Source organism: Medicago truncatula, chromosome 6 (genome assembly GCF_003473485.1).
Source record: "Medicago truncatula cultivar Jemalong A17 chromosome 6, MtrunA17r5.0-ANR, whole genome shotgun sequence".
NCBI classification, from domain to species: domain Eukaryota; kingdom Viridiplantae; phylum Streptophyta; class Magnoliopsida; order Fabales; family Fabaceae; genus Medicago; species Medicago truncatula.
In genome coordinates this window covers 11,497,204-11,512,333 of record NC_053047.1, presented here as the reverse complement: position 1 = coordinate 11,512,333, position 15,130 = coordinate 11,497,204, and the positions used below count along the sequence as shown (strand labels likewise).

Genomic DNA, 15,130 nt, shown 5'->3' with positions numbered 1-15,130 from the left:
ATGATGATAAATATGTAACATGACAGGATTTTATGCTTGCTATTTCAACAAGAAATACATGAAACATCGGATACAATCCAAAAACTAATAATTTCATGCAGATTATTTTAATTTGTACAAAAAATATATACACCATACAAAATCGGTTAACCATTCCAATCCAAAGAGTGACAGCATTAGCTTCTACCTTTTATGTTAACTAATTCTTGGATTATAGATCTAGCATCTATATGTTATGCGTTGTAACAACAGCATCTTAATATTACTAAATCTTCAAACACCCTCATTTGTTATAGTTTGGTTAATCAAATTACTTATGTTCAAGTCAATAAATGACTATTAGAATATATAAAATGTCTAAAAAAAATCATATTATGCTGGAGTATTTTAGTTTATCTCCTACAATTAAATTCTAATCTTATATCATAAATTATCTCTCAGGATTAGTTTTCATATTACTTGTTATTATCATGGTTTGTTTCATGATTTCCCTATATATTCAGGATTAGAGGAGTCTTGCATCTCTATAAACAAGGGCTGGTATTTAGTCATTTGTATCAAGTTAGTGTCAAGTGATAATGGTGCATCATATTCAGAGATATTATTTATCTCGTCTTTCATCTAAATCCATTACTTCAACAATAACCATACACTAATAAACACTAGTAATGATTGTATTCAGCTTAGAAAAACATAATAGTATCATGGTTCATGGTTTGATCAAGTATCACAAAAGAACAATTCTTGTGAAAAAACTAATAGGAAAAAAAAGTATAAGTGTTACCAGCTCTTTTGCTGAATGTCCGAAGAACAATTAGATTGTCATGTTTCTTCACCCAACTCATCTTTGATTCGATTGTCGAAAACTCAATGTACGCTTCATCAAGCACCACCAGTATGGGAAGCTCAAGTATCTTTAAGAAATCGTCATCATCAATTATACTGTTTTGAAATTTTTATATCCATATACTTGATCAGAAGCTAACAGAAGAGAAACACAAATAACCAGGATAATAGTAAGTGTTAAATATGTTTTTAACCCTATGAATAATGAAATAGTGTGCTTTTAGTCCATAAAAGCACACAAATTTCAACCCTACGACTAAGGAAGGTGGGGGTTGGGAACGGTGCAGGCTGAGGACAACGAGTCACGGCTCACAGCAGAGACGTTCAGAATGACAGAAAGAAGGTCTAGAGTTCTTTTTCTGTGATAACCCTAAAATACCAATGCAACGGTTCGCTTTAAGGGTATTGTGGGGATTTTGGATTAGAAACAGAATGGTGCAACTGTAGTGCCACTCCAGTGGTGAAACACGACATGATTTCCAGCGTTACTCAATTCCTTGCTGCGTCGCAGTGGTGTGTGGGGGCAGTTACGAAATGCAACATGATTGAAAACATAGACTATATGCCATAATTTACCTTTTCTCTCATGGCATCCAACATATTATCACCGTCAAATATTTTATCTTCGCCAACATGTACATTTCTTCCTCTTAAAACCAAAATGCAAATTCATTTCTACATGGATTTCGCCTGTCCTTCTCTAAATACCTCTCCTCTCTTGATTTTATTCGATGCAAAAGCCATGAATTCTTGCTTCCATCAGAATAGTTTTACAATGGCTGTTTTTTGGCCCATACACACGAACAATACATTCAAATTATATTGGCTTTGTGTTTGCAACCATAATTGATTCTGAGCTATTCATAATTTATACAAAATGGACACATAATAATTACATGCAGCTCTTCCTCTCTAGTGCAGAAAATAAGTTCTTTGACTTAATTCTTGGTGCAAATCTTGAGGCAGACTAATGGATAACCTATCATCGCGAGTACATCAAGGACCTACTTTGTCAAGAGTCAAGACCAATATGCTAGAGGTAAAGTCAGTCTCCTCTCCTAAGGTTCATGATTCTAAGTCGACTGAGCAAGGAAGCCAAAAATCAAATTTTCAGTAAATAAAACCTGTCAAATTGCGATCTCTGGTCTTGAACCACATTGGGTTGATTTGAAATGGATTTTTGGAATTTAAAATGCAGTCTTCACTATAGGTCGCAATTATTTCCTACTGCTCCCACTCAGCCAATTCACTATCAAAGCTTATGCTGACTGGGAAGTAAACCTTGACGACAGGAGGTCAATTTCTGACGTTGCCATCTTTCTTGGTCCTAGCTTTATCTCATGGTGTTTTCTAAGCACATTGCAGTTGCTAGGTCCAGTACAGAAGCTGAGTATAGAAGCCTACCTCAAGTTACAGCTGAACTGTAATCCATTCAGACATTACTTTCTGAGCTAGACGTGTCTGACAATGTTCCTCGGGTTTTATGTGATAATCAGGATATTGTAGCTCTGGCCCACAATCCAGTTCTTTAAGCACACACGCAACAATTGGAACTTGATTTTATTATTTGTTCGAGAAGGTGTCAACAAGCTGGTCACAGTCCAGCATATTCCTGGACAAGATCAAATTCTGGATCTCCATAGTACGCCTGTCTCTCCTACCAGATTTTGTTTCTAAATGACAGGTTCAATGTATCTAAGCTCATTTCATTTTCTCAGAATCTCACCCACCTTAACCTTGTGAGGGTATGAGAGAATACATTTCTCAATTAGCTGTCAGTGAGAGAATACATTTCATTTTCTAAATACTGATTGCACCATTGTATTAAGCAGTTTTTTCATTCAATTGGTTCAATATAGTAAACACTTTTTCAAATTCTCTCACAATATGCGACCAAATTTTCCTATTTATTTAGGATTTGGAGTCTTGTATTAGTATAAATAAGGTTAGTCCTTAGTCTTCTGTATCAAACTATTTATCAATCATATTACACCAAAATCATATTTCAAAAATCTTTATTTTTTCTCTTTGCCTTCTTTCATTTTAAAACCATAAATCCAACATAGCATCAGAGTCTATCCCAAATCTATTTTTGGACCACTTGGTTGTTGGCCAACATGAAGATGGCAATTCCTGAAAATTTCATGCTCCAAATGTCCAACTCTGGGCGTGAAGGGTTAATGTCCTACACCTCTTTTGATGCGAGGTGCACCGCCAGTTATAACCACTAATTCCTGAAAATTTCATGCTCCAAATGTCCAACTTTGGCGGTGCACCTACTACCAGCTTTTGGGATTGAGTTAGGTTCAAACCCAAATTCTAGGAAATTCAAATTCAGGTACCTAGTTTTCTAAACGGTGTTGTGGATAGCGGAGTATGGCTGAAGGTCAAAATCCTCGTATAAGCACACCATTGAAGCCTATGGTGCTGCAATGATGGGCATCCCTTCACAAATTGGCTATGATAGTTGTCAAAAATCTGACACCATTATGCCTGGCTACCGTTTAATAACAGTGTTTCTATATATATGTTGTATAGTATAAAGATGTTGAAAAAGGGATACTAGACAGTTACCTCCCATCTGGATTGTTTGGAGATGTTAAAAATAAGCATTTGGGCTTCTCTTGTTTAACGACCTCTATTATGTGTTCCACATTCAAGCTGAAGTCTGGCCTCCTTGGAACTACAGTTTAAATAATGCACACATGTTATTCACATTTGACATGGCATAATAACAAAAATCTGAAAGTTGATAACAAAACCAAGGACTGCTAAGAGGACGAAAGGAATAATAATAAAAAGTTGAAAACGTTATTCTTACCTTTGATGACAAGTGCTCCATTAACTGCAGCGTCAAATTCATACATTGTGAAAGTTGGAGGACAGTCCACAATCTTGTCGCCGGGATCAAGAACACAACTGTAATATATAAACCATATACCATCTTTCTCTCTACAACTGAAATCATTCTTAGTACCATAATACCAACAAAAACAAACATAAGAATAAAAAAATAATACAAAGAATAAGGACAATAATAATATGCAGAGACGATAAAAAGGAAAGAAAGCATATTCAATGGCCATGTGTGTCATCTTCATCGATCACACAAGAACCCACAGGCCACAGCTACAACAGCGCCACCACCACAAGTGTTATCACATGCCAAGTAGTTTTGGTTGGGACATCGAATGATTATACGTAGAAGGTTTATGGTTCAGTTCCTGCAACCAACATTCACGTCCCTCTAACAAACTAACTACTAACATTCACCTTTACAAGTTAAAAATCTATGACTGTTTCGACTTGATTTTTTTCACTTATATTATTCATCACTGCATTTTGACATGAGAAATTCCAAACTAAGAATCAAAATTCGGCCATTCAAGAACTTGTGACAAACACAGGCAGAAAATAAGAGGATTTTGTTTTTGATCTAAAATTAATAATGAAAATCCAGCAAAAAAATATATACAGTACATTCGTTAAGTACATACTTCATGGGATATCCAATACAATTTCTCAAAGGAAAATTCTATGTTGTGGTAAATTAATATCAAAATTGAATAGTACAGTGATTTAATGAAGTAACTATGTAAGAAAATCCAGATGAGTTGCCTTACTTGATTAGAGTTGAATATCCTAGTGTGAGGCACTTGATTTTCTAACAGTGTTAGCGCTTCAAGAATAAAGATATTATTTGTTAACGGTGTTTTCTTCTACAAAAAATGATTCCGGTGTGTTCAGATAAAGCGATGGAGGCAAAGGAGTTCATGACTGAGTTGAAACCTTCACTTCCAAGTTACTACTTTACTCTGGAAATAATAAGGTAACAAAACGTTTCTATTCTACGTTGACAGTCCAAGTTCACATCAGATATCATCCTCAATATAATCTTCAAGAAAAACCACTCGCATTTTTTCAGAGTTAACCTTGCAGTGTACTCCCCAAATCCACATTCCACACAACGGCCAATCAATCACATGAAAAAGCACACTTCGGCTAAGTTGCAGTAGAAATAAGAATCTGCTGCATTCAAAGTTGATTCCCATTGTGAAAATTCCTAGATCCAAAATTGGAAAATTGGAAGACACAACTCATGAGAGAGTCGATTCCCATCAAGAGACTTCTCATCAGCAAAATTGGAAAAACTCCTAGATCCAAAATATTCCCATAATACTCTCACTCAAGAGATTTCCTTTTCATTTGACACACAATCATCAAAATCATCATCCTCATTTGCAGAATCTACATCAGAACCAATATCTGATGACAAACCATCTTCTTCATCCACACCTTGCTCTACACGATCTCCACCCTTAAAATCTTCACAAGCATCCTCGACATAAGCTCTTGTTACTTGCCCCATTTCATCATCTAACTTGCTCCTCCTATACCCAATCAATTCCCTATCAACCCTAGCTTTCCGGGGACTCAACAACACAAGCTCAACAAGCTTCCGTCGCGCCAAATATAAATCATTAGGCTCAACCAACTCACCTTTTCTATAAGCCTCCCTAAGAAAAACAGTATGAAGCTTCCCATGATTCCCTCTGGTAGAAACATAGAAAATCCCCTGATGCTGAAGCAAAAACTCCTTTAACTTCTTCGGCAAGTTCATCGCCATCCGAAAATGTGCAATCCTCTCCAAAGTAATCTTCTTCTCAACAGTCAATGACAACAATTCATGAATCGTGGCAACAGCCCTTTTCTCCATTCTCTTCTGCGCCTCAATCGACCTCAAATCATACCCCAAAACATCCTCATAAGGTGACCAATAAGGCAACCTTTGCCATTTCCACATTGCAATCCTAAAATACTTACTAATCTTAAAACCCGGTGGAAAATCAATCAAAAACGAAAACCTAATATCTTCAGCTTCACTACCTCTCTCTCTATAAACTCTCTCCCTAGCATCTTCAATTGCACATTTAGCTAACTTAGGATCAAATTCAACAAGCTCAATATACTTATTCCTAGTTTCTTTAGCATCAACCAATCGAAAAAACTCCGGATACCTCAAAACAACCGAATACTCAAAATCATCCGGTAAACCCAACGCAGACCGCGCAATCCTCACATGCTCAAGACGCAATCTAAGCCCATTCGACATCATAATCATCTTCCGGAGACGCGTGACAGCGCGTTCAACCTGATCAGCAAGCGCCAGCCGCTCCTGCTCAATCTGGAGAATCGCCTTCCGGGTTAACCTGCAGAAAAGAATCCGTTGAACCGGGTGCTCAAAGATTTCAAAAACATGCGGGAATTTGAGTATAAACGCGATGGCTTCATGGCGCGTGAAGCCAATTCGATGAGCCTGGGTTTCGAGACGAGGAATTGGGATTGATTGGTTTGGTTCAGAGAGGATCAAGTTCTGAAATTTGAGAACTTTTCGGGTTTTCTTCTCGATTTCCATGTAATTGTCGTAACCATGGTCGCGAATTCGTTGCTGTTTTTTGGGGATTGAGGTGGATTGTGAAAATTCTCTGATTGAACTGAAATTGGGATTGGGATTGTATTGATGGTGATGAATCAATTGGAGATTTTGTTTGAAGAAATTTGAGATTCGAAAAATGAAGACTCGCATTTTTAGGGTTTTGGGGATTTAGGGTTTATGTGAAAATTTCGGCTATGAAGATGTGAAGTGAGGTTGGACAGTAGTTAGAACGGGAAGGAAGGGATGTTTGGTGAAAGGCAAATGCTTCATGTTACGAACTGCACACAAAGAAAAACAAAGTAAAAGGGGGTTAATGGAAATAGTTTTAGTTTTGGGGGTGAGACCGTAAAAGATTTTAGGGTATCGTTTGACCAGACTTTTTTTCAGTCTAAAATTTACTTTAAAACAAAGTTAAAATAAAGTTCTTTAAGGAAAAGGCAAAAATTGTTTGATTTCTTTATATTTTTTTTTCTAAAGTTATTTCTAAGTTAAAAGTTGTTTGGCAAAATATTATACAAAACTTTGAATTTATTATTTTTTTGGTTGTGATCGGGGTTCGAACATGCGACCTTGCATATATTTATGCATTGTCTATATCAACTGAGGTAAGCTAGAGAATAATTTATTTTTTTCTTTTTCAATTATACTGTATAACAAATTTTGTTATAAGAATACCATATTTTTGGTGTCATTTAAAAAGATAGGAATTTATATTATATGATATTATATTTGTTACATTGTTGATGTCATTTGAAAAAGATATGTTTAGATTTTTTAATAAGAAAAAATTATGCATAGTTTGTTACAATATAAATGTGTAAAATATATATAAGTATAATTTTTTTATGCATCTATACTTGTACTTTTAATTAAAATCAAATTTTTATAAAATTAATAATTGTACGCATTACGCAACACTAAAAAAATTATACGCATTAGCGTAACAAAAAAATAGACATACGGACATAAAATATTACTCTAAACGCTAATGTGTGTGTATATTTGTGAGGTTGAAGAAAGAGAATAAAAATATTTGGTGTCATTCAATGACAGCATGAATAAAAATATTTGTGAGGTTGTGATAATTAAACGATATTAAAATTAAATATATAAGTGATAAAAAGATAATAAAATTAAATTGTTCCTCTTTAAAAAAAATTATATGGACCGGTTCAAAAAAAAATTAAATGGAAGAAAAAAATAAATTGAAATATAATATTAAAAAATAAAAGAAAAGGTTGTCTGCGTGAGTTGAATAGAGGTGCTTGTGAAATAAATTACGGAGAAGTAATTTTTTGAAATAGCATTCAACAACTTTTGGTTAAAGCTCATTCCATTAAATTTTATGCATTCTAAAAAAAGTACTTTTTTTCGAAGGTACTTTATTGATATTGTGTTTGGCCTAACTTCTCCTTAAAAATATAGAGAAGGTACTTCGAAGGTACTTTATTTCAACAATCATGTTATATCAACCGACAATTTTATCTCTTAAACTCACATTATATTTTTACTTTCTTTTTTTATTATTTTGGTTTTTGTGCTAATACATACTTATCTTTGTTAAAATATGGTTGCCCATTTGATTGTCAAACAATTAGATGTTTAAATAATATTCCTCTTTTTTATAATATTTTTAACGTGTTTGTAAAAAGAGAAATGATATTTGTACATCAACTTTTGAAACAACCATTTCTTTCATACTCACATGTTTCTTTTATTATTTCTTTTTTTCTTTCTCTCTCCAATGTTTTTATCCAATAACAACATAGAAAAAGTGGTTGTCATAGAGGTTGTACAAAATTGGTTGTACAAATATTACTCCTCTTGTAAAAAAAACATTCAAAATATTAGAAGTTTAAACATAACTAAACAATTTTGTTTTTGAAGAGACTAAAATGAGATATATTACCACTGCAAAAGTTCCTCCCTAGCACAAGGTATGCTAGAGAAGAACACCAAAGTCACAACAGTATTTACAACTATAAACAAAAAACAACAACAAAAGAAAACAACAAACTATTAACTAATGTCCAAAATGGTGTAAGGACTAAGCCACAAACCATGGTAATTAAAGGGAAGAGAAGGAAATTATCCACCACCTGAACAACTGTGCACTCTTTGCTTGTGAAAAGTCTGTTATTTCTTTCTTTCTAAATTTCCCACGTAGATGCAAACCAAATGACTTGAAGAATTGATCAACGAGTCTTAGCAACTCCACCAACAAAAATGAATTGATTAAAATGATCTCCCACACTAAAGGGAGATACCGTCGATATGCCCAACCACCTGGATATTAAATGCCAAACTGCACCAAAAAGATTACAATGTAAAAACAGATATGAAGAGTTATCATATCATTATGGGTAACCCCACGTCTAAGTAAATTATCCTTTGTTGGCAACCTGTCACGAAACAGCCTCCAAGCAAACAAACCGACCTTCAAAGGAACATCTTTATTCCAATTAGAAGGTGCATCCACTGAGGAAGCAGTAGGAAGTTGAACCGTGAGAAAATTATAAGCACTACGAACGGAAAATACATTAGATGTCTCCAAATTCCAAAGCCACCTGTCAGCTTTATCAACATGCAAAGTGACATTTTGAAGTAATAATATAAGTTCCCCCACTAACTACTCCTCCCATGCCAACAACTGCCACCTCCAACACCACGCATGCCCCTCATCCCCCCACCCTAACTGACACATCTCAGCCACTGAAACCTCCTAACACAACGAAAAGTCAAATAATCTAGGAAACTTGACTCGAAGCGACACCTCGCCGACCCACACATCCGACCAAAATAGAGTACTCTCCCCATCTCCAACGCCACATTTGACAATATCCCGAAACCACTCTTCCCTACTCAACACCTCTACATCACGCCACCACATAGATGGGTGGTGCCCCCCAGCCCTCAACCGCCCCTCTACCAATCCATACCGCACAAACAGCACTCTGAACCACAAACTCTCCCTCTCCACCAACATCCGCCAATACCACTCCCCTAGTAACTCACTATTAAACTCCCTAATTCTCGTTACCCCTAAACCGCAACCTCCCTACTGCTAAAAACAACTTTTAACTTAAAAATAACTTTAGAACAAAAAAAAATAAAGAAACCAAACAGTTTTAGCTTTTTCCTTAAAGAGCTTTATTTTAACTTTGTTTTAAAGTAGATTTTAGACTGAAAAAAAGTCTGGTCAAACGATACCCTAGAGTCTTTACAGTCTCACCCCCCAAACTAAAACTATTTCCGTTAACCCCCTTTTACTTCTAACTATTTCACCAAACACCCCTTCCTTCCCGTTCTAACTACTCTCCAACCTCACTTCACATCTTCCATAGCCGAAATTTTCACATAAACCCTATATCCCCAAAACCCTAAAAATGTGAATCTTCATTTTTCGAATCTCAAATTTCTTCAAACAAAACCCCCAATTGATTCTTCACCATCAACACAATCCCAATCCCAATTTCAGTTCAATCAGAGAATTTTCACAATCCACCTCAATCCCCAAAAAACAGCAACGAATTCGCGACCATGGTTACGACAATTAATTACATGGAAATCGAGGAGAAAACCGAAAAGTTCTCAAATTTCAGAACTTGATCCTCTCTGAACCAAACCAATCAATCCCAATTGCTCGTCTCGAAACCCAGGCTCATCGAATTGGCTTCACGCGCCATGAAGCCATCGCGTTTATACTCAAATTCCTGCATGTTTTTGAAATCTTTGAGCACCCGGTTCAACGGATTCTTTTCTGCAGGTTAACCCGGAAGGCGATTCTCCAGATTGAGCAGGAGCGGCTGGCGCTTGCTGATCAGGTTGAACGCGCTGTCACGCGTCTCCGGAAGATGATTATGATGTCGAATGGGCTTAGATTGCGTCTTGAGCATGTGAGGATTGCGCGGTCTGCGCTGGGTTTACCAGATGATTTTGAGTATTCGGTTGTTTTGAGGTATCCGGAGTTTTTTCGACTGGTTGATGCTAAAGAAACTAGGAATAAGTATATTGAGCTTGTTGAATTTGATCCTAAGTTAGCTAAATGTGCAATTGAAGATGCTAGGGAGAGAGTTTATAGAGAGAGAGGTAGTGAAGCTGAAGATATTAGGTTTTCGTTTTTGATTGATTTTCCACCGGGTTTTAAGATTAGTAAGTATTTTAGGATTGCAATGTGGAAATGGCAAAGGTTGCCTTATTGGTCACCTTATGAGGATGTTTTGGGGTATGATTTGAGGTCGATTGAGGCGCAGAAGAGAATGGAGAAAAGGGTTGTTGCCACGATTCATGAATTGCTGTCATTGACTGTTGAGAAGAAGATTACTTTGTTGAGGATTGCACATTTTCGGATGGCGATTGTAACGCCCACTTTCGTTTAATCGTTTATTTAATCGAGTTTAGGTGATTATATTATAATTATATAATATATGCATGATTTTGATATGTTTTGATTATTTATGATGATTTGATTGATGACGAGATGAGTTATGAGTTTTGGAAGATTTGATAAGGATATGAGAATTATTTTATTGTTAAATAAAATAAAGATTTGAAAATAATATAAAATATTTAGTTAAGGGCTGTTTTGATATTCTAGATAGTTTTGGGGGAGAAAGTGAGATAAGATAAGTAATTAAGAAGAGATATAAATAGGGAAGACCTAATTGTTAGAAAAACTGATTGTACGTGAAAACTTTTGGAAAAAGGGAGAAAAAGCTTAGAGAGGAGCAAGAGACCAAGAGGGCTGCGATTTTCTGCAAACTTAAGGTAAGGGTGAGACTAATAACTCAGTAATATTGGTTGTTGTAATTCTGATGATTAATTAGCAAGAATTAGGATTAATTGGAAAAAAACGAAAACTAGGTCAAAACCTTAGAATTGATGATCAAACGGTGAGAATTGGTTTAATTGATGTAGAAAGTGTTCCTAGACCTTATATAATGTTTAGGACGAACTTTGGAATCAAAAACAAGCTTAGAACCTTGTGGATCGACGGATTTTTGTGATTTTAGGAAACCTGGCCGTAGCGACATTCAGCGCTCGCCACGGCGAGCTATGAATCTTGCCTCGCGAGTGATGAACTTCATCGCTCGCCTCGCGAGCCCTTTCCTTTCGCCTCGCGAGCGTTTCTGGCATCGCTCGCCACGGCGAACAACCCTTCCTCGCCTCGCGAGCTTAGGCAGAGAGCATGTCATATTTTGTGTTTCGACCTTTTTAGTTGGACCTTGGATGCCTTAGAGTGCCTGAACATACCTAGTATTGATTAGGAATGAATGTAGGATCAGATTGAACCCAGAACAACACTAGTTTGGGAGACGAGTGGTACTCGCCATAGCGAGTAAGAACTCTCGCCTCGCGAGCACAACCAGAATTTAGATGCTTGAGTGTTTGTGCGATCTGTGTCGCACGTGTTGATCAAGAGTGAACCCCTAATTGGTAATGAAACCTAATGATGACGTTTAATGCAATCTGTAAAGCCTTTAAGACATGTTGTCGTTAATTAAGCATGATTAATGTATTGTACAATCATGTAAGATATGAAAGTTAATTATGATGCAAATGATTTGCTGTTGATATAATGGTATCATCTTGTTATGTGACTTGTTTATGCTGCTTCCGTTATTTAACTAAGTGCATATGGTATATGATGAAGTTTAGCTCCAAATTATTGGATGCATGTTGATATGTTGATTACGGTGTTTTGTTGTTAAGAGTCCATGCATAGCATATCATTGAGCTTAGTCCTCACCACGTTTATTAGGAGCTTTGTCCTTCGCACGTTTTATAGGAGCTTTGTCCTCCGCACGATTAAAGTATATTAATACTTATGATGACGATTGGTACCACATGCATATAAGGAGTCTAAGAGCATTGTCACATTGTCATGATTAAGATGCCTTGTTGATAATGATTGAATATGTGATTACGTGAAAAGTGTTTATCAATTATGTTATGTTGTTCATGATAATTGGATATATGATTACGCAATAACTGTTTAGCAATTATGCAATGTTGTTAAAGAAATGATTATGATGTTAATTTATGATTCGCAATTACATTGATTAATGTTATTTTGTTATGAAATCTCACCCCTTCTGCTTGAAAATGTTGCTCTTCGTATGGGTAACTTGCAGGTGATCGTGCTTAGTGTGCAGTTGCCGTCGTGAGTGGCCTTGCCTTCTCTGTGTCGTCTAGGTCGCTCTGATACGTAACGGGATGGGGTTATATGCTATAACATGCTTCATTCTTTTACGTGAACTGCTATGATAATTTCTGTTTTGATTGACTCTTTTGAGATACTTTGTTGGGGCCTGCGTGCCAAACTGATTTATGATTTCTGAACTAATATTCCGCTGCTATGTTAAGATATTATGTGAAAGTTAAATTATTATTTAACTGTTTTTGGATTACGTTTATTATGTGATATCCCGTTTATGGTTTTTACTCTGATAAATGTTTTAGAAATTTGTATATTGGGAAAACGGGGTGTTACAGCGATGAACTTGCCGAAGAAGTTAAAGGAGTTTTTGCTTCAGCATTTGGGGATTTGCTATGTTTCTACCAGAGAGAATCATGGGAAGCTTCATACTGTTTTTCTTAGGGAGGCTTATAGGAAAGGTGAGTTGGTTGAGCCTAATGATTTATATTTGGCGCGACGGAAGCTTGTTGAGCTTGTGTTGTTGAGTCCCCGGAAAGCTAGGGTTGATAGGGAATTGATTGGGTATAGGAGGAGCAAGTTAGATGATGAAATGGGGCAAGTAACAAGAGCTTATGTCGAGGATGCTTGTGAAGATTTTAAGGGTGGAGATCGTGTAGAGCAAGGTGTGGATGAAGAAGATGGTTTGTCATCAGATATTGGTTCTGATGTAGATTCTGCAAATGAGGATGATGATTTTGATGATTGTGTGTCAAATGAAAAGGAAATCTCTTGAGTGAGAGTATTATGGGAATATTTTGGATCTAGGAGTTTTTCCAATTTTGCTGATGAGAAGTCTCTTGATGGGAATCGACTCTCTCATGAGTTGTGTCTTCCAATTTTCCAATTTTGGATCTAGGAATTTTCACAATGGGAATCAACTTTGAATGCAGCAGATTCTTATTTCTACTGCAACTTAGCCGAAGTGTGCTTTTTCATGTGATTGATTGGCCGTTGTGTGGAATGTGGATTTGGGGAGTACACTGCAAGGTTAACTCTGAAAAAATGCGAGTGGTTTTTCTTGAAGATTATATTGAGGATGATATCTGATGTGAACTTGGACTGTCAACGTAGAATAGAAACGTTTTGTTACCTTATTATTTCCAGAGTAAAGTAGTAACTTGGAAGTGAAGGTTTCAACTCAGTCATGAACTCCTTTGCCTCCATCGCTTTATCTGAACACACCGGAATCATTTTTTGTAGAAGAAAACACCGTTAACAAATAATATCTTTATTCTTGAAGCGCTAACACTGTTAGAAAATCAAGTGCCTCACACTAGGATATTCAACTCTAATCAAGTAAGGCAACTCATCTGGATTTTCTTACATAGTTACTTCATTAAATCACTGTACTATTCAATTTTGATATTAATTTACCACAACATAGAATTTTCCTTTGAGAAATTGTATTGGATATCCCATGAAGTATGTACTTAACGAATGTACTGTATATATTTTTTTGCTGGATTTTCATTATTAATTTTAGATCAAAAACAAAATCCTCTTATTTTCTGCCTGTGTTTGTCACAAGTTCTTGAATGGCCGAATTTTGATTCTTAATTTGGAATTTCTCATGTCAAAATGCAGTGATGAATAGTATAAGTGAAAAAAATCAAGTCGAAACAACCATAAATTTTTAACTTGTAAAGGTGAATGTTAGTAGTTAGTTTGTTAGAGGGACGTGAATGTTGGTTGCAGGAACTGAACCATAAACCTTCTATGTATAATCATTCGATGTCCCAACCAAAACTACTTGGCATGTGATAACACTTGTGGTGGTGGCGCTGTTGTAGCTGTGGCCTGTGGGTTCTTGTGTGATCGATGAAGATGACACACATGGCCATTGAATATGCTTTCTTTCCTTTTTATCGTCTCTGCATATTCTTATTGTCCTTATTCTTTGTATTATTTTTTTATTCTTATGTTTGTTTTTGTTGGTACTATGGTACTAAGAATGATTTCAGTTGTAGAGAGAAAGATGGTATATATATATTTTTTGGATGTAGAAAAGATCTTAAAATTTCCGGGTTTTGGAAAGTTTCTCCCCCACATTTTATGTACTCACTGTTAAATATTACAAATTCGATCCATTGTTGCAGGTGATCTGTATTGCATTGCATTGTGATCCATTTTTAATTAACGTTGTCTGATTTAAAGATGCATCGATCCATTTTCATTGCATTGTTAGATCACAAATCTCTATCAAATTATAATGACTGAAATAACAAGATCTAATAACTTGGTGCTTGATGGTTCTGAACGGACCATCAGTCTTTGTCTTTGGATCAAAAGTTTCAGCATAGTTTCATCTACACAAACAATTCATCACACACAAATCACAAAAAAAAAAAAAAAAAAAAACACCCAATTCATCATAAAAATACACTCAGTTGATTACAAAAAAAAAATTATACAATTCATCACATAAAAAAATCATACAAATTATCAAACAAAACAAAATTGCAATCAAATCATCCCAAAAAATATTCACAAAAAAAATAAATAATATACAAACCATTACCAAAAAAATCACACCAATAACTACAACAACAACAACAACAAAAAATTAATCAAGCACAAATTTAAGCAAAACAATTTAATAAGTCAAAATCTCACAAAAATGATTCTACAAAATAGAATTTACGCCAAAA

General features: G+C 35.6%; 3 protein-coding genes and 1 pseudogene across 3 annotated transcripts in view; 2 read left to right on the top strand and 2 right to left on the bottom strand.

Moving 5' to 3' along the window:
• Positions 1-15,130, bottom strand: part of LOC25495946 (histidinol-phosphate aminotransferase, chloroplastic) — a 67,928-nt gene that overhangs the window by 3,572 nt on the left and 49,226 nt on the right. Inside the window, exons 5-7 of the mRNA XM_039826694.1 lie at positions 3,668-3,765; positions 3,421-3,529; positions 785-942 (exon numbers count right to left, since the gene is read on the bottom strand). Of these exons, the coding sequence (XP_039682628.1) occupies positions 785-942; positions 3,421-3,529; positions 3,668-3,765 (365 nt within the window). The remainder of the gene's footprint in view (positions 1-784; positions 943-3,420; positions 3,530-3,667; positions 3,766-15,130) is intronic.
• LOC25495952 (protein ROOT PRIMORDIUM DEFECTIVE 1) lies at positions 3,925-6,569 on the bottom strand. Its single transcript, XM_039826693.1, has 2 exons — positions 4,470-6,569; positions 3,925-4,070 (listed from the first exon to the last, which is right to left on the bottom strand). Exon 1 carries the CDS (start codon positions 6,431-6,433, stop codon positions 5,033-5,035), a length of 1,401 nt encoding a protein of 466 aa, XP_039682627.1. The 5' UTR covers positions 6,434-6,569; the 3' UTR covers positions 3,925-4,070; positions 4,470-5,032.
• On the top strand, positions 9,676-10,662 carry LOC120580942 (protein ROOT PRIMORDIUM DEFECTIVE 1-like; annotated as a pseudogene).
• Positions 12,781-13,986, top strand: LOC120580856 (protein ROOT PRIMORDIUM DEFECTIVE 1). Its single transcript, XM_039835044.1, has one exon. The coding sequence runs from the start codon at positions 12,781-12,783 to the stop codon at positions 13,213-13,215; it is 435 nt and encodes a 144-aa protein (XP_039690978.1). The 3' UTR covers positions 13,216-13,986.

Coding starts and splice junctions, on each gene's coding strand:
- LOC25495952 (XM_039826693.1), bottom strand. CDS start 6,433: ATGCGAGTCTTCATTTTTCGAATCTCAAATTTCTTCAAACAAAATCTC.
- LOC120580856 (XM_039835044.1), top strand. CDS start 12,781: ATGAACTTGCCGAAGAAGTTAAAGGAGTTTTTGCTTCAGCATTTGGGG.